Source organism: Myotis daubentonii, chromosome 14 (genome assembly GCF_963259705.1).
Source record: "Myotis daubentonii chromosome 14, mMyoDau2.1, whole genome shotgun sequence".
NCBI lineage: Eukaryota > Metazoa > Chordata > Mammalia > Chiroptera > Vespertilionidae > Myotis > Myotis daubentonii.
This window is the reverse complement of record NC_081853.1, coordinates 55,997,593-56,019,181: the sequence shown is the minus strand read 5'-3', so window position 1 is coordinate 56,019,181 and position 21,589 is coordinate 55,997,593. Positions and strand designations below refer to the sequence as shown.

At 51.0% G+C, this 21,589-nt stretch overlaps 1 protein-coding gene across 2 annotated transcripts in view; it reads right to left on the bottom strand.

The window, feature by feature from the left end:
- Positions 1-21,589, bottom strand: part of CNTN4 (contactin 4) — a 405,422-nt gene that overhangs the window by 37,703 nt on the left and 346,130 nt on the right. For both annotated transcript variants that reach the window (XM_059664558.1, XM_059664559.1), the window contains exons 11-12: positions 20,435-20,564; positions 12,356-12,506 (exon numbers count right to left, since the gene is read on the bottom strand). In XM_059664558.1, the coding sequence (XP_059520541.1) occupies positions 12,356-12,506; positions 20,435-20,564 (281 nt within the window). The remainder of the gene's footprint in view (positions 1-12,355; positions 12,507-20,434; positions 20,565-21,589) is intronic.

Genomic DNA, 21,589 nt, shown 5'->3' with positions numbered 1-21,589 from the left:
AGCTTCTTGCTTTCTTTTTTTAAAAATTGATTTTAGAAAGCGCAAGGGGTGGGAGGGAGAGAGAGAGAGCAAACAATGTGAGAGAGAAATATGGATCAGTTGCCTCCCACATGCGCCCCAACTGGGGATCGAACCCACAACCTTTTGGTGTACAGGACGATGCTCCACCCAACTGAGCCACCGGCCAGGGCAGCATGTTTCTTTCACTGGAGGCATGTCCAGCACGAGAGAGCTGGACGGGCTAGCTTTTCTTGGAGGGCATTTACGAATCAGGAGGCGGCCTTAATGATGTTTAAGGTCCAGACACCCGATAGCTCCCAAGGTCCCAGTGACACCTCGCACGTAGTAACTTACGTTTTCAGAGGTAATTGTCTCTGACATGTTTCTGCCAGTACGTGCCCCCCGAGTTGGAACAGACTCTGAAGAAACAGGCCCCGGGTTTTATAGGAGGTGCCACTAAAGGCAGGGAGACAAAGATTTCCAATATCAAATAGACTGAAAACGTTAGAGCATGTTTTCTAGGCCAGTTTCTCTTTAGAAAAGGTTTCTCAAAGGTTCTTCTGTGCAGATGGCTTTGTTTCCACCCTCAAAGCGTGACGCCGCGGCTCAACCACCGTCTGGCCGCTTCCTTCTCTCCAGGCCTCGCTGACAGCACTGCAAAGAGTAGCAACAGCCCGTTTCTCCCCAGCTATCAAATAGAGCTGTTCTGCGTGGCCTAGAGGGTGGCTGTGTTCTATTGTTGAGGAGGTTTGGTTCAGGGATGGGTACATCATCTCCAGCGGGAATTCAGTAACACTTTAAAAGTAGGCACTGAGGCAAATAAAAATATTTTTATGTTTGTATAAGCCATGCATGCTCTCAAGGGTGGTCACTTGCGATACTGAAGCTATTTCTATAGTTGCTGAAAAACCTACTGTGGAAGACACTGTCCATTGTATTGTTTGAAGATGTGCATCAGCTAGCTATCACTGCATAACAAATACTGCCCCCCCCCCCCCGCGCCCCCAGCTCTGTTGCTTAAGTGACAAGCATTTCTTTGGTTTACATGCTAAGAGTTGGCTGGGGCGCCAGGTGTGACTGGGCCATGTGTCTCTTCCTTATCCAGCAGGCTTCCTGGACTTTGTTTGCATGGCAGTGACAGGTCTTGAAAAGCAGCCAGGGAAAGCTCCAGTGTGCAAGCACTTTTGCAGCAGTCACGCGCATACATTTTGCTAACATTCCACTGGCCAAAGCAAGTCCCACGGCCAAGCTCAGGGTCAAGGTGGGAGAGCACTGACAAAGGGCATGGGTCTAGGTAAGTTAAAAATACAATCAATCTGCTTCTGGATTCAAGGAATGAAGTTAATTTATGATTTAATAGCAGAAGAAAGTCATCTCTTTTCAAGACTATTTTTCAGGTAATGAATTTTACTGGCTCACTGATTTCCCTTTTGGCTTGCGATACTAGGAAGCTCAAAATATTAATATGTATTTAGTTAAATCATTATTAATGTATTAAAGGCCCAGTGCATGAAATTTTGCACTCAGGGGCAGGGGGTCGCTCTTGCAGTCCGGGAGCCCTTGGGGGATGTCCGACTGCAGCTTAGGCCCGCTCCCCTATGGGTGCGCAATAACTGCCGGGTGGCAGCTCCTTTATTGAGCGTCTGCCCCCTGGTGGTCAGTGTGCATCATAGCGACTGGTCGTTCTGCTGTTTGGTCAATATGCATATTAGCCTTTTATTATATAGGATGTTTTCCTCTTCTTCTACATGGTCTTAATGTTCTACTTTAATAATCTGATTGTATATATCTTGTATTTTAAGCTGCCTCAAGTATTTTTTGTTCTTGTTTTTGAGAGAGCTAGATGAGCAAAAAATGCTTATATATAGTTAAGGTTAAGAGAGGGAGGTTCTGTGTTTTAAAGGGCCATCGATCCTTATTACAAATGACATTCTCCTAGTTCTACCGTGAACCAAAGTGACAGGTGTACGCCTCAACCCGTTTTTCAAGGAATTATCTCAAACCAATTTCCTCTCGGGATGGAGCCTTGAACAACCTCCACAGGTTCAAAAAGAGAAACCTTTTATAATTCAGAGCCTACACCTCCAAAGGTGACAGATGCAAAGAAAATTCAGCTGAAAATGAAGCTCTTCATTTCATTTCGAAATATCTTCTTCTGAGGGTATCAGGAGACACATTTCAAAGGGCTTTGAAGGCAGAGCCGCAGAGGTGCGTGACCGGGTCTGGGCCACGGTGCCCGAGCCTGGGCTGTTGCATTTGATATACTCACTTGAAGCATTTTCATGGAAGTTGTACCAAAGTTAAATAGAACCAGAAAGTTACTTAAGCTGGTTTAACATTTCCCATTTATTTCCTCTCCACTGACAGCAAACTCTCAAAGCTGGTGAGAGAAAAGAATTCATAGGTGGGAGGTGTCTTTGGGGGAATTTCTCTCTGGAAGAAGCCAGAGGATTTGCACAGATCCCAAAGTATTTCTGATGAGCCCAAGATTTCTTTTTGATAAATCGGTCACTCAGAAATAAACAGGATGGGTCTGAAGATAAAGGACCAGTTCCTCCCATGACCTGTGTGATGGGCTAGGCATCCAATCTACTGGGGAGGACATGATTTATATTAAAACTAGAGGCCTGGTGCACAAAATTCATGCATAGGTATGTTCCCTAGGCCTGGCCAGTGATCAGGGCTGATTGGGACCTTCCGGTTGCCGGCCAGGGTCTCCCTTTCCTGGCTGCTGGCTGGGCCCTCCCATCATTCCGTGCTGCCCCTGGTGGTCAGCGCATGTTATAGCGAGTGATTGGTCCCTAGCTGAACTCCCGCGGGGACGACTTGCCTATTCGGCTTTTATATCTATAATAATAAGAGCATAATATGCTAATTAGACTGGACGACCTTCGGGACAAAGCTTGCAAGGGAAGCCGGTGCCGGCAACCAGGGGAAGGAAGGCCCACTCTTGCATGAATTTTGTGCATTGGGCCTCTAGTTTATAGATAATGAGAAGATTGTGGATACCAAATCTGAAAGCCCAGGGAGCATTCCTCAATGCTGTGTACAAGATCCGTGCAGAGGGAGAAATGTGACACAGCTTCTAGCCAAGTCACAACCAGCCTGAAGAATTCGCAAACCCTCGTGTGGCCCTGAGGATGGGTCCCAGCACACTGAAACAGGATTGCGTATTTAGCCTTTTGTTTTGTTTTGTTTTGTTCATCCTCACCCGAGGATATTTCCCCATTAATTTTTTAGGGAAAGTGGAAGGGAGGGAGGGAGACACAGAGAGAGAAACATCAATGTGGGAGAGACACATTGATTGGTTGCCTCCTGCCTGTGTCCTGACCAGCCTGCAACTGAGGCACCGGAATAGAAACTGGGACCCTTTAGTCAGTGGGCTGATGCTCTATCCACTGAGCCAAATCGGCTAGGGCTGGGCTTATTTATTCTTAGAAAACTGGCTCTAAAATTGTTGTCTAGGGTGTAGGCATAGCATTTGACAATGAGGTTGCTGCAGAACAGCATGTGAACGAGTGAGCTGATGGACTGATGACCCCATTAATCAGCGAGTTCCCTCAATACCCTACAGAGCTCGCCTGCATCCCTCTCTTGTCACCGAGAGGAAGGGCAGGTTCTGTATTGAGGTTGAAACACTTTGTGCCCAGGATGGAGCTCTAAGGCCCAGGCAGATGTTGAATACTCTGTTCTAGAGTTTGGAGAGGAACCTGGCTGGAAACATACAGTTGGACTACGGACGAGGTGCAGGTAAGACACCTCCGAAGAGGGGACAGACAGACAAGAAGCCAAACACTGGCCCTGGATCAGCTGGGAGGTTGCAGAGACGGGGATCCAAGCGACACACCTGAGGAGAAGGGGCCGGGGCCGGAGGAAAACCAGGGTCTTGGACGAGAGTCACAATGGGAGGCCGAGGAACGCGTCCTGGTCAACAGTGACCTTCACTGAAGGTCACTGACTGTGACACCAGTGGCTACAGGGTGGGGGGAGGCTTCTGGTCAGGGCTGCCCGGTCGATGGTGGCACTTTTCAAAGATATGGGGGCACAGCGCGGACACGTGGAGGGGAGGGCGGGAAGTGGGAGCAGAGCTGGACACGCTGAGTCTGAGATCACATGGGACCTCGATGTGATGGAGTTTTGCTACAAAACTATCCTAAACAGGCAAATGAATTCATTAGAAGGAAAAGGAAAGCCTTTTGTCCCAGAGCTTTTGGATTTCAAGACACAAATCTGGGATCACAGGCAGGGAAGGGGGCTCGGGGGGCCTGGTGCATGATGGGGAGTCAAGAGACTCGCTTCCCCGTCTGCTCCCTGTTACCTGGCCCGCTTCCCCCCCAGTCCCGATACCACGGAGGCCACAGAGAGCAGCAGGCGCCCTGCCCAGGCCCTGCCTGTGTTCTGTCCGCTTTCATGAGGTTCAGGTGCCTCCCACCCCCTGCCAGGCTCTGGGGGCTTCACCGCGGGTAGGTTTGCAGGTGTCAGAGGGTGTCACATGACCGATGCAATGGGTCCAATGGGAACATGGCCGCCAGCCCCAGCCCCAGCTCAGGGAGGGAACAGCCGCCCGGAGTTTCTGGGTCAGGAGCCTCTCACACAGCCGCACCGAGCGCCTTCTGTGGGGACAAGTTTAATTAAGACGACAGATGTCACTACTGCGCGGTCCTAGTGGGCCCGGCTTAATTGGACACTCCTTCACCCGCTGCGCCGGTCCAGACCAGTCCAGACACCCACTTCCCGAGCGGGAGGTCTTGTGTGCTTTCCCCCTGCAATTACATGGCATACGCTGCACACCAGGTGGGCATTTGCTACCAAGAGGCGGCTTTAAGGGCACTGGAGTTTCACATAAATGATGATGTTCGGATAGGACCGTTTCCTGGTGTCAAAGGCAGGTTGAATGTTTGGCTTCAGGAGCAAAGACAGTCTGAGAAGCACGCAGGAGAAACGGCGGTTGGTGGGGGGTGGAGCGGGGCGGGGGTGGTGGTGGTGATGGTGGTGGGGTGGGGAGGTGGTGGCTGGGGTGGGGAATGAAGCCGGGTGTTTATAATGGAAGAGGCTCTGGCATTCAGATATTAAAATCGTCTGGAAAGAGGGATGATTGACAAGCTGCCACCGCGTCTGCATGAGGGAGGAACAGAGACCAAGAGAGAGGAAAGCAGCGGGTATCAGCAGGGTCTCTGGGGAGACCGAGCACCGAGGTTCTACTATTGAGCCTCCACGGGAAAAGGCAAAGGCCTCCGAGCGGGCTGTCAGAAGTGGGGTCTCACAGCCTCCCCCCATGAGCCCGAGGGATTGCTAACCTGCCTGTCCCCCAAGCTGTCTCCCAACTGTCCCGGTGCCACCAGGGCCAGAGCAGAGCTGGGGGCCACTGCCACCGGGGCCCCGCGGGGAAGACGGCGGGTCAGGGGTGAGAGCAAGTTCTCACGACACACTGTCCGCTGTCCGTACACTTGAAAAGAGGCGCATTCATGATGCTATAGAGACACACTCCTTTTTCTTTTCTTTTTTCATACATATGTTTTCGCCCGGCTGCTCTGGCTCCGTGGTTGAGCGTCAACCTATGAACCAGAAGGTCATGGTTCAATTCCCAGTCAGGGCACATGCCCAGGTTGTGGGCTCGATCCCCAGTGTGGGGCGTGCAGGAGGCAGCTGTCAGTGATTCTCATCATTGATGTTTCTCCCTCCCTCTCCTTCTCCCTCTCTGAAATCAATAAAAACATATTTTAAAAAAATAAAGCTTCGTCCAGCCCTAATACTCTTGCTCTGCAGTCAATCCTCTACATCAAGCATGTCAAACTCGTGGCCTGCGGGCCGCATGTACCTGGCCTGTGTTAGCCTTTGAGTTTGACATGCTTGCTCTACAGCAGAGCTATCCCCAAGGCCGTAACATGCTCACAACCAGGGACCACAATCTCTCCATGAAAGGTACACATCCTCCAAGGAGACGGGCCTCGGGACCCTCCATGTAACACACTCCCCGCCTGGACTGGAAGAGAAGTGGAGGGTGATTTCTGGGTTTCTGGCTAGAGCAACCAGAGGGAGATGAGGAAGAAGAGGTTTTGGGGGGAGGCTGGTGGCCAGGCACGGTCTGCATCGGGTGCGGGGAGCCCCACTGCTCAGGCAGGATCGGGGCTGCAGACGCACCCCGGGAGCTATCCGCGTGGACAGTGTTTAAGCCGTGGGAGGAGGGGGGCTGCCTGGGGCAGAGTGGTGGCAGGAGAAGGCAGAGGAGGCGAAGGGGGAGGAGGAAGAGGCACTAAATGAGGATCCGGGGAAAGGGAGGAGGCGCGCGAGGCGTGCATGAGGACACAGCAGGGCGGCCCGGGAGCCGCGTCCTTGAGAAACGAGAAGGGTCACCCTCGCTTTAAAGCCCGTTGTTTCTTCTGAGTCAGAACATATTGAATTCGCCCGAAAGCATTTTCTTGGTGTTAAGAGCAGTCAGCCTCATTGCTTCGGTAACAACTTCACGCACCCTTCGGACACACCGGCTCTCCTGAATAAAACGCTTCAGAGCAAATCGATCGCTGGAGAGGCATGTGTGGCGGGGACGGAGGACACCAAAGGCGCCCGCCGAGCCCCGCCCGCCTCCGATCGCACGGCCGGCTGCCGGGGGCCGTCCGGGCCTCCTTCCTCACCCCACCCCCATCCCAGGGCCACTTGAGGAGATCGTGGTCAAGGCCGCAGCCCGTGAACCTCCTGGACCCCCTCTTCCAGGCTCACTTCTCCGTGCCTTTCCCACCCTCGCCTCCTCCTGCAGCCGGACGGGCCATCCTCCCCCCAGTATCTGATCCCGGGCCAGTACCCCTGCCTCCTTAAGAACCCCCTCCCCTCCCCACACCTTTACTGCCTTCTTTACCAGTGGATTTCCCCGGCTCGCAGTGCCCCCACTGCCCTCCCTCCAAGTAAGATCCTTGCCACAGTGGGCGCTCCGGCCCAGGGCACCCCGTCTGTCCGCACAAAGTCCTCCCTGCACCAGCGGCCTATCTCCCAGCCTGCAGAGCTTCCAATCATCAAAAGTGCTTATTTCCAGGTTATTTCTTTAAAAAAATATTTTTTCCTTTATTGATTTTTAGAGAGACGGGGGAGGGAGAGGGAGAGAGAAACATCCATGAGGTCAGCTGCCTCCTGCATATCCCCTACTGGGTGTGGAGCCCGCAACCCGGCCTGTGCCATGACCAGGGAACCAAACCAGTGACCTCTTGGTTCCTGGGTCAACGCTCAACTGCTGAGCCACGCTGAGGACCCTGCCGGACCCTGAGCCTCCCTCCCTGCGCGTCCCTCGCGCTGCGGACTGGATCGCCTTTATCCATGTGCGCAAATACTGCCGCAACAGCGGGAGTTTATAAAACCCCCGCAAGGAGGCCTTGTGATTTCCATCTTCTCTCTCCTCCGACTGCATGAGGCGGTTTATAATTTTTATAGCCATCACATTAAAATGAACCCCCTGCGTACACACGGGTCGCTGTCTTGTTTTGCTGGTTTCGCAGAATCTGGGGGGGAGGCTGCCTTTAGGTGGAGGACTTACTCAAACCCCCAGTATAAACTCTCAGCGCCCTTCCCTGCAGGCCCCCGGCAGAGCCCCTGCTGAGACCTCAGGAGCGAACAGGTGGGTCGTCCCTGCCCGAGTCTGGCTGAGCCTTAGCCTCGACCATAACCCTCCACAGAGAGGCAGGACGGGCTGTGGCTGCGGTGAGGCCTGGGTCTGTTGTCCTTATGGACATTTAGACACAGACCTCCCTGAGCCCTGCTGCACCTGCCCTGCGGGGGCCTTGAAGCCATCCCTCTGATCCAGGGCTCTGGGACAGATGGACTGAGGTCGGGGTGGAGTGGGGGGGCTCCGGGGCTGGATGTGGAGCGCAGGGCGGCTGCCTCTGTGTCCCAGCGAGCATGTGTACAATGAAATGGACAGCGCTCCCAGGACGCAGGGCCAGGCTCCAGCTGAGCAGGATGCCCGCTCTGGCTCTGGCTGCCTGCAGGCTGTTTGGCCTCTGAGGCAGGCTTCCCATTATTATGGAGATGAACGGCTTCTAATTATTGCAATAACGTCACTGCTCCCAGGGCACAATTCCTAACAAGAGACTGCAGGGCTGAGGGGATCCGAGCGCAGGTTCCCGCCGGGAGCACAGACAGGACAGGAGCTCCAGGCCAGAAGCCCAGCGCCCAAAGCAGTCACTCTCCTGCCGGCTGCGCTCCCGGGGCTCCGCCTGGCGGACAGCGGCCCCAGCCCGGCTGTCAGCCTGGAGCGCCCCGCGGGCTCGGGCAGCCCTGCGCTGGGATTTCTCTCCTTGTCCTACACGGATGTCACCCCTCCCAAGGCCTCTGGGACGCCAGGCAAATTACAGCCACGGTCTGATTTCACTGCGGAATCCGACTCCAGCGCCTGTGGAGGAGACACCGAACGTTACGCCTATTTGAGTGGAATATTCTCACATGTTAGACTCCGTCTGATTGTACTGAGGGGGGTCGGGCGAGCCTGGCGTGGACTTCCGCCTGGGAGATGCTGTGGATACCTCCCCGGGCCTGGACACTGCCCCCGCGGCCTGGAGTGCCCGGGTCGAGGTTCCCGACCCAGCGCCTTCCTCGGCTGTTTGGCTGGGGAGCACCGGGTGCTTGCTCCTCCCCGGACCTCCCTGCTCCTGGGGTGACCCCCTGGGGTGACCCCCGCTTGGTCGTAGTGTAGAATTCTCTCCACACTTTTTTGGATTCAATTTGCTAATATTTTGTTGAGGATTTTGGCATCGAGGTTCTTTTAGAGCCGGGTGGGGCACCTTTCATCTGCCCAGGGCCACGTGGATACTTAGGGCATCATTCATGGGCCACACGAAATTACCCACTTAGAAACCAGCCTGCTGTATGGGTCAAACATTTCACTCCCTCTCCCTCCACCCCCCATGCCTTGGCCGGGCCAGGTCACGTGACTTCTCAGGCCTTATATGGCCAGTGGGCCAGACGTTCCCCACCCCTGATTTAGATCTTTGGCTTAAATAGATAAGGCCAGTGTGAATATGATTTCAATTTCTAAAGGCTTGAAAAACCAAACATAAAAAGTATATTTTAAAAATAGTTCCCATGTGAACATTAAACCAGTATTCCAAGATAAATACTATATCACCTATGCTTAAATAAGATAAAACCTTATTAACTATGGCAATGTTGTATCTTAATTTTTTGTAAACTCACTGGTGAGCAGTTGGTTAGTGAAAATTGAAATTAAATATCACTTAAGAGCAGCATTTGTCCAAGTCTTTCAAAATATAGACTTTAGGGGTCAAAAGGTTCTGTTTCACCAAAACTGTTTATACCAGTATTTTGTACTTAAGAGAGTAATACTTTTTTTAAGTCAAATGTTAAAGACTTGCCTCTTGAATCTTAAAATTCTTAACAGTTCAGAGAGAATGTGGGCTAACAAGTCAGTAAACTAGAAACTATAACACCACGCCGTGAAAGAACGTTGCCTTTTGTGTTGGTCTAACAATTTCCATTTTTTCCTAAAACAGGGACTTTAAGCTTTTTCAGGCACGATGCTATGGAGGACTGCTTTTGCTCGCTCACCCACTTAATTAGGGGTCTCCTGTCTCCGAGTAAAAATGAGAAAAACAGGATTTCTTCTCTGCCAATGAGGAAATAACAGTAAAATCTCTCCCGTTTCTCACCCTTCCCAGGAATCACAAGACGTGCGACTGAGCTTGTCTTTCTCAGACGTTAAAACCAGGCACGTCCTTGGTCCAGGGGTGTGTGGTCCATAGTGTGCAAACAGTAACACACAAAACTTAGTTGCTGACATTTAAAAATTAAAGTCGTTCAAATGAAAGTCCAGATCTCTAGCTTCTCTTAAACAGTGAGAGGAAGAGAGCCCCATATGCGCCTCTCTGTGACATGTGCCAGCCCTGGAGTCATTCACAGGACCAGCATCAATGTCCGCTCCATATGCTCTGACACAGCCCGCCCGGGGGTGGGGGGTGGGGTGGGGACAGGGGCAGCGCCCTGGGAACACGGCACCCCACGGTGGGGAGAATGGGCGTCAATGCTGGTGCTCTGGGTCCTGCTGGGGAACTGCAGCGTCAGGTGGTAAACAGCAAGACCTGAGCAGTGACGGGCGCTTTCCTGGGTTGACATGTATCTTTAGTGCCAGAGAAATGATGAGGCAATGTCTGAACCCTATTAATCAAATCAGGAGTAGAAAAAATGCCACTCAGGGGAGACAGCAGAGAGAGGGACCTCACGTGGTAGGAACAACCAATGAAATCCACTTATGAAATAGATTTCTCCGTATTGATACACCATTTTCCCAAAGGCCATTGAATGGACTCGTAGCAATGGTTAGGTTAAGCGGAGGCAGCAGTCATGGATACTGTTCAAAATGCTAGCTCCTGTCTTTTCCTCTAGGCAAATGGTGAGATTGTATTTCCCTGCTGGGTTGAACTTGGGCAAAACCATGTGACTTGTTTGGACCAATGAAACACGAGTGAAAACGTGGGACATGCTTTCATTGATCAGCTGCCTCCTGCACACCCCATACAGGGGACGGAGCCCACAACCCTTGCATGTGCCCTCCTGGTTCATAGGTGGACGCTCAACCACTGAGCCATGTCCACTGGACCATGCTTTTTTTCTTTATATCATTAATTAATTAAGACTTTTAAAATATAGTCTTATTCTAAGCACTACCTATTGGTTATATTTCAATTACGGAGTATGTTTTACTAGGCATCAGAGTAAATACATAACTAGTAACAGTGATCTGACACGACCTTTCAGGAAACACAGACGTGAAATAGGAAGGGAACGAATGGTTAGGCTGCCAAATAAGAAACTGCTCTCCAGTTTCACCGTGGGCTCCAAGTTTTATGTTTTTATTCCTCACCTGAGGACATGCTTTTGTTGATTTTTAGAGAGAGAGGAAATGGAGAGAGAGAAACATCAATCGGTTGCCTCCCGAATGTGTCCCTCACCAGGAATCGAACCCGCACCACAGCCTTTTGCTGTACAGGACGATGCTCCAACCAACAGAGTGAACCAACATGGGCTGTCTGGGCTCCAAACGTGAAGGCCATGCCCATCTCTAGTGATCCATTCTATACTGTTTCCTTGACATAACAGAAGCCAGGAAGGGATGTATATTGTGAACTTAAAATGTGTGTGAATACACCGTATCAGGTATGTTTGCAAAATCATTAATAAGGATAACGTCTCCAGCGCAATGATCCAATTTGCATATGCAAATCCAAAGGTGCCCAGGGGTAAAGGGTAGATGCACTCGACGTTTTACAGGCTTCCCCATTGCATTCTTGAGTCCCTGACCTTTAGCATCAATTAAAACCATTATGGATGCAGCTGGTAAGTGTTATCTTATGGCTAACACTTGCATAATCACCATTTCCAACAGACTGAGTAGATTTCAGAAAGGGGAGGTACATTTTATAGGAATAACAGCCAAGGAAACGTCTTAGAGATGCCTGCCATTTGCTGATATGAGTAACTGACATCTGACCTAAAACCTCAAACAATATATATATGTATATATTTATGATGTATGAACGACGTGCATTCTAAATGTAGTTCAAGTATAAGAATCACACAGGTGAAGAGTTTAGAAATCAGTTAAAACCCTGTTGTTTCAAAAAGTTGTGATTAAAATAATCAAAATCACATCATCTGTAGAATGTGTTCCGGGATTAGAAATATTACCTTCAAAAAAGGAGCGGCTAACAGGAGACATAACAGCCACGGCCAAATATTTGAGGGGGTGTCGTAGCAAAGAACTGCATTGATTTGTTCATGCAAAAGGAAGAAGGATGGAGAAAGGTGGGGAATTCTACCAAAAGGGCATTTAGGCTAAAATTAGGAGAGAGAATCTGGGCTGCTCGTCTCTGGACATTGCATGCTGTCTCTCCATGCAGGAGGGCTTCGCAGATTTTGCTTTTGTTTTTTTTTAATCCTCATCCGAGGATATTTTTTCCATTGACTTTTAGAGAGAAAGGAAGGGAGTCAGGAAGGGGAGGGGGAGAGAGTGAGAGAGACATCAATGTGAGAGAGACACAGCCATTGGTGGCCTTGCCACACCTACCCCAACTGGGGCTGGGATGGAACCTGCAACCCAAGTGCGTGCCCTTGATCGGGAATGGGACCCGTGACCCCTCGGTGTGCGGGCCGACACTCTAACCACTGAGCACATCGGCCAGGGCATACACTGTTGACATCAAAGATGATAAAGACCGCCCTCTTCCCAAGCTTCAGTTCTCTGATCATCACTTAGTCTATGAACACCAGACAGTGAGTGGCCCCTTCTAGGACCACTAAGAAGGGACCAAAACATGACTACAGGCCAATCAAGTATTAAAATATGTCAAGACAGTACCTCTCACTTTCTCTCAGCACGGCCCGTCCTTTCTTCCAGGTGTAGATGGGTTTTGGAGACGCTTTGGGCTTGCACTCAATGACGACGTCGCCGCCCACTTTGACAAGAGTTACCCTCTTTAAGAGGGCTCTTGAAAAATCTGGGCCGGCAGCTGGAAGAGAAGAGAGCAAACAATTCTTTTTTTAAAATACAGTTTTATTGATTTCAGAGAGGAAGGGAGAGGGAGAGAGAGAGAGAGAAACATCAATGATGAAAGGGAGTCACTGATTGGCTGCTTCCTGCACGCCCCACACTGGGATCGGGCCCGCAACCTGGGCATGTGCCCTGCCTGGGAATGGAACTGTGACCTCCTGGTTCATAGGTTGATGCTCAACCACTGAGCCACGCCGGCCGGGTGAGGGATCTTTAACAAAATTCCACGTTCAGGGAAAGAGGAACTAGTGGGTCCTAGAGCCAGTGAGGCCTGACCGCTCGCTGGAGGCAGAAATGACAACACTGTCGCTGTCCGACTTCAGGCGCATCCTGGGAGGCGGCTCTTTGGAAAAGACGATGATGCTGGAACCATAGGAGGCAGCAGGACGAGAGCAAGACCGACATGGACGGACAGACTCCATGAAAGGAGCGGAGGCGTGAGCAAGACCAACATGGACAGACAGACTCCATGAAAGGAGCGGAGGCGTGAGCCGGCGGGAGCCGAGCCGGGCTGTGAGGACGGGACACGGAGGACATCGCTCATTTATCGGGTCGCCAGCTCCTGGCATTTAACACACACACACCCCGGAGAGAGAGAAGGCGGCGATGCAGGAGGCGTTTCTCTGACTGCGCAGGCGGAGCGTCCCCTTGGGTTCGGCGGCTGCCCCTGCTCTGGCCCAGGCCTGCGCGCGTCTCCACTGGAGAACAAGCAGAAAGGCCTGCGTCATCCCCGCTGGGAGCTGCCCCTTAGGAACCAGGGCTTCGTCCAGCCCCCACCACGCCTGCCCAATGCGAGGCTGCCTCTGGGGCGGGCGGGGACTGTGACTCGCGCTCAGAAAACGCTGTTCCACGCCCACCGCCCCGTGTCTAAGAAACTCACTCCTGCGAAACCAGGTCTCCGGTGTGTGGACATAACATGACAGAATCATTTCTTGTCTAAAACAAAAGATGCGTATCTGTATCCTCGTGGAAGGGAGAGAAAGGACGCTTTTCTGAAAAGCCTCCTTTGCGTTAAGTGCATGCGCATGTCCTAGGGCCCGTGGCGAGCAGGGATTCGTCTCCACGAAGCTAAATCCTAACCCATCTCCAAGCCCTGCCCCTGCAGGGACCCGAGGTGACTGGAGATTAGTCTGAGCATGAGGTAGAAATACTAACCACCACCAACCAGGAGTGAGCCTGTGTGTGGGGGAGAATGGGTGTCCATGTCTGACATGTCCAACGATATGCTAATTTATTTAAAAAAAATAAACACGTTCCAGGGGAAGCAAGTTAAATCCTTATGAAGTATGCTTGTTGTGAAAAAAAAACACACAAAAAAACCTTTCGTAATTTCCCGGAAGGAAATGCTGCCAAAAGGTCCCTTTTTCACAGGGATGCCGTGGACACAGGGGCCGGTCTTACTATGCGAAGGAGAAATGAAGGACATGGATCAGCAGGCAGCCAGGGTCTCGGTCTGTGCACCTCGGACGCACGAGGGCGTTCCTGACTCGGAGGTGAAGCTACGCAAGTGCATCTAACAAGGAGTGTGAACACAGACGCTCCTGCTGTAATGAGGTAAACACATTCCTGGTATGATTGCAGCCACAGCCTAAAAACATGCAGGTTAGGAAAGAGAGGGTCAGGGCCGACCTATCGATACTCATGTACCAAGAGCACCAACCAAATCAATAGCCATCCTAGTAAATGTATTAGCATGAAGAACAAGACAAGTTACATTCCTAACAGATAAATGCAGGGCTTGTGTGTGCATGCATGTGTGTGCAGACAGCTTGATGGAAGGGCGGAGAAGGAAGGATTGAGACTGCTAAGCTGAAGGACGTGCAAACTGCAGGAAGACTAGAGGGAAGATACTGCAAGCCCAGCCAAGCTGAGCCAGAGCAGGCCATGGGGTGAGCAGGACCATGGTCGGGTGTTTGTGTGGCCAGCGGTGTGGGTGAGTGACTGGGCTCTGTACTGGATGCTGCAGCCAGGGAGACAGGTGAGAAACGCCCGCACCCAGGTGAGCTCACTTGCAGCACAGAAAGGTTCTTGTGGCAAAGATTCATTCTCATCCTTTTTGATATATATATATATATATATATGTATATATATATATACACACACACACACATATATATATTGACTTCAGAGAGGAAGGGAAAGGGAGAAAGAGAAACATCCATGAGAGAGAATCATGGATCGGTTGCCTCCTGCACACCTCCCTAATGGGGACCCCGCCCGCAACCTGGGCATGTGCTCTGACTGGGAATCGAACAATGACCTCCTGGTTCATAAGTCAGTGCTCAACCGCTGAGCCCCGCCGTCCGGGCTCATTCTCATCTCAGGAAACACCTGAGTTGACATAATAATGTAAAAAAAATTAAGTCTCTATAGGTTTTTTTAAAAAGGGTATTTTGCGAAATAGAGTTACAATAAACTCCCTTCTTAAAACTCTATCTCTCTACACACATATATTTTCATGGCTGTAGGCCGACACTGTTCATCTGTTCCGGAGGAATTCTGCATTGGATTCTGAAATGAGTTTACATAAATCAAACTGTGTGTGTGTGTGTGTGTGTGTGAAAAACGATATTCTGCTTTTATGGGATTTGAAATAGCATCGTATCAGCCCCATGGGAGGCAGAAGGCACACGTGCCCATTTCCGAAGCATCCGCACCGCACTGTGGGCGTGGCCACTGTCCCGAGGCCATGTGCCTGGAGACAAGGCTGGCCTTGAGTGTCTGGTACTAACAGACATGGAATTCTCAATCCAAACCTTTCCCCTTTGCTTTCTTAATCGGCTCCCATCACTTCTAGTGTGACCAAACCCCTGCCCGCCTCCCGGGCGAAATGGGCAGGTCAGTTTTGGATGCTTGGCCATGGGTGGCTTCTAACATCCGCTGGCTGCTGCCCCTCTGTGTGTGCCTGAGAGGTCCGTAAGCTCCTGGGGTGACAGTTGGTCCTGCCTTGTTGGGGTCGAGCCCCAGCGGGTCCAGGGGTCCCCAAAGGTGTGGACGGAGTCGGCGAAGAAGGAATGTCACGGAGACAGCGTTCAGTTGATCAGCAGCCTAGCCAGGATCTCCAGCCCGGATCTCCAGAGAGGTTCTGCTTCGGATCTCCAGCGAGGTTCTGTAGCCATGTTCCCTCGCTAGGTTCTCCAGCCAGGTTCTGTCCAGGTTCTCCAGTCAGGTTCAGTGTCCAGGTTCCAGTCAGGTTCTCCTGCCAATCTCTGTAGTCAGGTTCAGTCCAGGATCCCTTGCCATGTTCTCCCGCTAGGCTCTGTCTCTAGGCTCCGAGGCCAGTCCCGGTCCAGGATCCTCTGGCATGCTCTCGCCAGCGAAGTTCTTCTGTCTCTAGGCTCCGTGTAGGTTCTGTCTTCTGAATTCTGTCTCCTGAGTTCTGAGTCTTTCTGTCTTGTTACAACTGTATTTATACCAGTTGATTCAATCCTATCAATCTCTATTACAAAGGTTAGGGCGTTTCTTATCTCCATTCCAGGGAGAAAAGATTATGTAGTTTAAGCATGATTGTTCGTAGTTAAAGGGATTAATTACCCGCCTGGCACTTAGTTGAGGGGTTTTATTCCCTCCCTAACTTCAGGGGAAAATCCCTACCTGGGGATTCAACCTTTCTCGGAGAGGTGACTTTGGTTAAAACACAGCGCCAAGAAGGTGAGCAAACATATTAAGAACCGTATGCCATATATGCCAGGTCCCTTGAAACAGCAAGGATGGACCGGCTCCCGGCAAATTCCCCCTTTTTTATTTTTTAAAAGCAAGCATTAAAAAGAAAAACCTGAAACGCTCTCTTGTATCCATTTTAAGAGTAGGATTGGCGCTTTCTGCTATTACCTGAGTCCTGATCTATCACCCCAGGGAGAGCTTGCCAATCCTGCACTTTCCCGGGGTGGAAAGGCTGCAGTGGGGTTAAGGATAAGGCTCCTTGGGCCTACCTTCTCCCATGCCTCTACATTTACCATTCTGGCACCTTTCCTTCCTCAGAAAAGCATGGACGTATTTCTTGTATAAAATGTTCCATCTGACTGGGAGTAACCTTAATTCCGCTGCTAACAAGCATATGTGTTAAAAGATCAATACGGAGTCTTTTTTCTTTAGACTCAGTATGGCACATCTTCTTAATCTAAAGATCAATACAGAGTCTTCTTTCTTTGGACTCAGTATGGCACATCTTCTCAATCTAAGTTCTGTACTATCCACCTTCTTACCCTATTTATCCTCTATAGGGGGGTCTGTAGCACCCTGGTGGAGTCCTATCCGTCCCGAGTGTGGGGGTCTTCAAGGGGGGGGCTTACCTAGGGGAATCCTGTTCCAGGCATTCCCAAAGGTGTGGACGGAGTCGGCGAAGACTATCCACCCTCTTCCTACGGTGGAGTCCTATCCGTCCCGAGTGCAGGGCGCTTACCTAGGTGTCCCTGTTCGGGCGCCAGATGCTGGGGTCCAACCCCAGCGGGTCCAGGGGTCCCCAAAGGTGTGGACGGAGTCAGCGAAGAAGGAATGACATGGAGACAGCGTTCAGTTGATCAGCAACCTAGCCAGGATCTCTAGCCCGGATCTCCAGAGAGGTTCTGCTTCGGATCTCCAGCGAGGTTCTGTAGCCATGTTCCCTCGCTAGGTTCTCCAGCCAGGTTCTGTCCAGGCTCTCCAGTCAGGTTCAGTGTCCAGGTTCCAGTCAGGTTCTCCTGCCAATCTCTGTAGTCAGGTTCAGTCCAGGATCCCTTGCCATGTTCTCCCGCTAGGCTCTGTCTCTAGGCTCCGAGGCCAGTCCCTCTCCAGGATCCTCCGGCATGCTCTCGCCAGCGAAGTTCTTCTGTCTCTAGGCTCCGTGTAGGTTCTGTCTTCTGAATTCTGTCTCCTGAGTTCTGAGTCTTTCTGTCTTGTTACAACTGTATTTATACCAGTTGATTCAATCCTATCAATCTCTATTACAAAGGTTAGGGCGTTTCTTATCTCCATTCCAGGGAGAAAAGATTATGTAGTTTAAGCATGATTGTTCGTAGTTAAAGGGATTAATTACCCGCCTGGCACTTAGTTGAGGGGTTTTATTCCCTCCCTAACTTCAGGGGAAAATCCCTACCTGGGGATTCAACCTTTCTCGGAGAGGTGACTTTGGTTAAAACACAGCGCCAAGAAGGTGAGCAAACATATTAAGAACCGTATGCCATATATGCCAGGTCCCTTGAAACAGCAAGGATGGACCGGCTCCCGGCAAATTCCCCCTTTTTTATTTTTTAAAAGCAAGCATTAAAAAGAAAAACCTGAAACGCTCTCTTGTATCCATTTTAAGAGTAGGATTGGCGCTTTCTGCTATTACCTGAGTCCTGATCTATCACCTCAGGGAGAGCTTGCCAATCCTGCACTTTCCCGGGGTGGAAAGGCTGCAGTGGGGTTAAGGATAAGGCTCCTTGGGCCTACCTTCTCCCATGCCTCTACATTTACCATTCTGGCACCTTTCCTTCCTCAGAAAAGCATGGACGTATTTCTTGTATAAAATGTTCCATCTGACTGGGAGTAACCTTAATTCTGCTGCTAACAAGCATATGTGTTAAAAGATCAATACGGAGTCTTTTTTCTTTAGACTCAGTATGGCACATCTTCTTAATCTAAAGATCAATACAGAGTCTTCTTTCTTTGGACTCAGTATGGCACATCTTCTCAATCTAAGTTCTGTACTATCCACCTTCTTACCCTATTTATCCTCTATAGGGGGGTCTGTAGCACCCTGGTGGAGTCCTATCCGTCCCGAGTGTGGGGGTCTTCAAGGGGGGGGCTTACCTAGGGGAATCCTGTTCCAGGCATTCCCAAAGGTGTGGACGGAGTCGGCGAAGACTATCCACCCTCTTCCTACGGTGGAGTCCTATCCGTCCCGAGTGCAGGGCGCTTACCTAGGTGTCCCTGTTCGGGCGCCATATGTTGGGGTCGAGCCCCAGCGGGTCCAGGGGTCCCCAAAGGTGTGGACGGAGTCGGCGAAGAAGGAATGTCACGGAGACAGCGTTCAGTTGATCAGCAGCCTAGCCAGGATCTCCAGCCCGGATCTCCAGAGAGGTTCTGCTTCGGATCTCCAGCGAGGTTCTGTAGCCATGTTCCCTCGCTAGGTTCTCCAGCCAGGTTCTGTCCAGGTTCTCCAGTCAGGTTCAGTGTCCAGGTTCCAGTCAGGTTCTCCTGCCAATCTCTGTAGTCAGGTTCAGTCCAGGATCCCTTGCCATGTTCTCCCGCTAGGCTCTGTCTCTAGGCTCCGAGGCCAGTCCCGGTCCAGGATCCTCTGGCATGCTCTCGCCAGCGAAGTTCTTCTGTCTCTAGGCTCCGTGTAGGTTCTGTCTTCTGAATTCTGTCTCCTGAGTTCTGAGTCTTTCTGTCTTGTTACAACTGTATTTATACCAGTTGATTCAATCCTATCAATCTCTATTACAAAGGTTAGGGCGTTTCTTATCTCCATTCCAGGGAGAAAAGATTATGTAGTTTAAGCATGATTGTTCGTAGTTAAAGGGATTAATTACCCGCCTGGCACTTAGTTGAGGGGTTTTATTCCCTCCCTAACTTCAGGGGAAAATCCCTACCTGGGGATTCAACCTTTCTCGGAGAGGTGACTTTGGTTAAAACACAGCGCCAAGAAGGTGAGCAAACATATTAAGAACCGTATGCCATATATGCCAGGTCCCTTGAAACAGCAAGGATGGACCGGCTCCCGGCACTGCCTGGACCCTGTACTGGTTCGGATTCCCAGACATGGACCCGAGAGGCTGGAAGGAACAGCACAAGGAGCCTGCTTGCTCCGTGTGACGGTCACAGAGGAGGTATGAACGCTACGGGCAGGTCCCAGGAGGACCCTGCCAGAACCCAGCCGCGCTGGCACTTAAAAATGACCACACCTGCCCAGCTGGTGTGGTTCAGTGGTTGAGCGTTGACCTATGAACCAGGGGGTCCTGGTTTGGTTCCCCGTCAGGGCACATGCCCAGGTTGCGGCTGCATCCCCAGGGTGCGGGGCACATCGCATTCCTCTGTAAACGGGCCCAGGAGCCGAGGGATCCAGTGTAGACACAGATGAGCACTTGAGAAAGTCCCTGTGAAATAGCTTGGAGCTCAGCCTTAATGTTTTTCTAATTTGTGAGCCAATCATCTGGATAAAAGCCAAATTGCTCAGATAATTGCTCGAGCCCCTACCTCCCTTGAATTGCCCCTGATGGTACTCGAGCTTCCCGCAGGGTAAGATTCTTCCCGACCTCTCTACCCGCCGTGGGAGAGTCCCCACCACGCTGAACCCGGGGACAGAAAGCCCTCGGGGCACAGCTACCTGGGTTCTACCGCACGGTCCTGGCAGAGTCAGGTCATGGTCACGGGGCCTCAGGGAAGGGACCCCCTGCAATTAGGGGCAGCTCCTCCCTTATCCAGTTCAGGTGCCTGTATGACCAGGTCAGCGGGATCACACGACCAAGCATCTTGGCCTACCTCAGCCCCTGTCTCTGGAGAGAGCCCTGGTGGTCCCGCCCACCCCCATATACAATCATTTTTTAAAATATATTTTTATTGACTTAGAGAGGAAAAGAGAGGGAGAGAGAGATAGAAACATCAACGATAAGAGAGAATCATTGATCAGCTGCCTCCTGCACGCCTCCTACTGGGGCTCGAGCCCACAACTTGGGCATGTGCCCTGACTAGAATCGAACCCAGGACCCTTCAGTCTACAAGCTGATGCTCTAGCCACTGAACCAAACCAGCGAGGGCTCCTCTGGGAGTTTGTCGAACGTGTTCCTTGTTCCTCCAGCACCATTGTCTACCTCAAGCCTCCTTTGCCCCCCGTCTTGCATGGAACATTTTGCTGGGCAGAGCCCCGGTTCACTTAGTGACTTGACTGATTTTCATTTATTTTTCCTGCCCCGCGTGAGGACTCACCTATGACGCTCAGCTCGGCGCTGGAGAAGATGGCCCCGTGTCTGTTCTCAGCCACACACTGGTACATGCCGGCGTCCGCCAGGCTCACCCCGGTGATGTTGAGCGAGCCTTGCTCGATGTGAACTCTGTCCTGTGGAAGGCAAGAGGGAGACGGACGGTGACCTTCGACAGCAAGGACCCTGAGGCCGTTGGGCTACATGTGACATCAAAGGGCCTGAACGGGAAGAAAATAGCCACCATCCAAGCAATTTTCATAACGTGATGTATTTATCTGGCAGCTAACTGTGGGGCAAGTCAGAGGGTGAACCAACAGCACATACACCAACCAGAAGATGGGGTTTAAATGGTGGGTCCCTCTGGAGTCCTCACTGATTTAAGAGTGAGCCCATTCAGATGAATATGTCTGCCGAATATATACACTTAACGTTTGAAATGCATTTTCAGAATACATTTTTATTGATTTCAGAGGGGAAGGGAGAGGGATAGAGAGACAGAAACATCAATGATGAGAGAGAATCACCGATTGGCTGCCTCCTGCACATCCCCTACTGGGGATCAAGCCCACTACCCAGGCATGTGCCCTGACCGGGAATCAATACCTGACCTCCTGGTTCGTAGGTTGACACTCAACTACTGAGTCACGCCTGCCAGGCTATCTGCTTATGTTTTCAAAATATCTTATTTATTATGTACATGATTCCTTCATTTATTTCTTTGAGCATTATACAGAGACATTCCTATTTCTTTGTTGGACTCTTAGGTCAGTTACCTTTCTAAAAAATGTTTTTTTGCATATGATTTCGAATACTTGTTTTCTGGCTTGTTCTTAACACGTTAAGCGCTATGTCAGTCACCAGTGACTGACACTATACTTTCCCGTCTTGACCTCGTCAGTCTCTGGCCGCCAGTATATCGGTGAAATCGGATATCATGGGCTAAACGGAAAGGAAGACAAAACAGGCTTGGCGCTTAACGTGTTAAAAGGCGTTATTTTGGTTTGTTTGGCTTTTCCCTCAAGTAGCAGTTTTGTGGCTGTTACGACTTCTCTGAGCCCTGACCTGCGGGGACACGGGGGTTATTGCAACTCCTGTCCCAGGGCCGGGGGTGGGGTGGCCCAGTGCTGTCCACCCCTCTTTCTGGCTACAGACTACAATT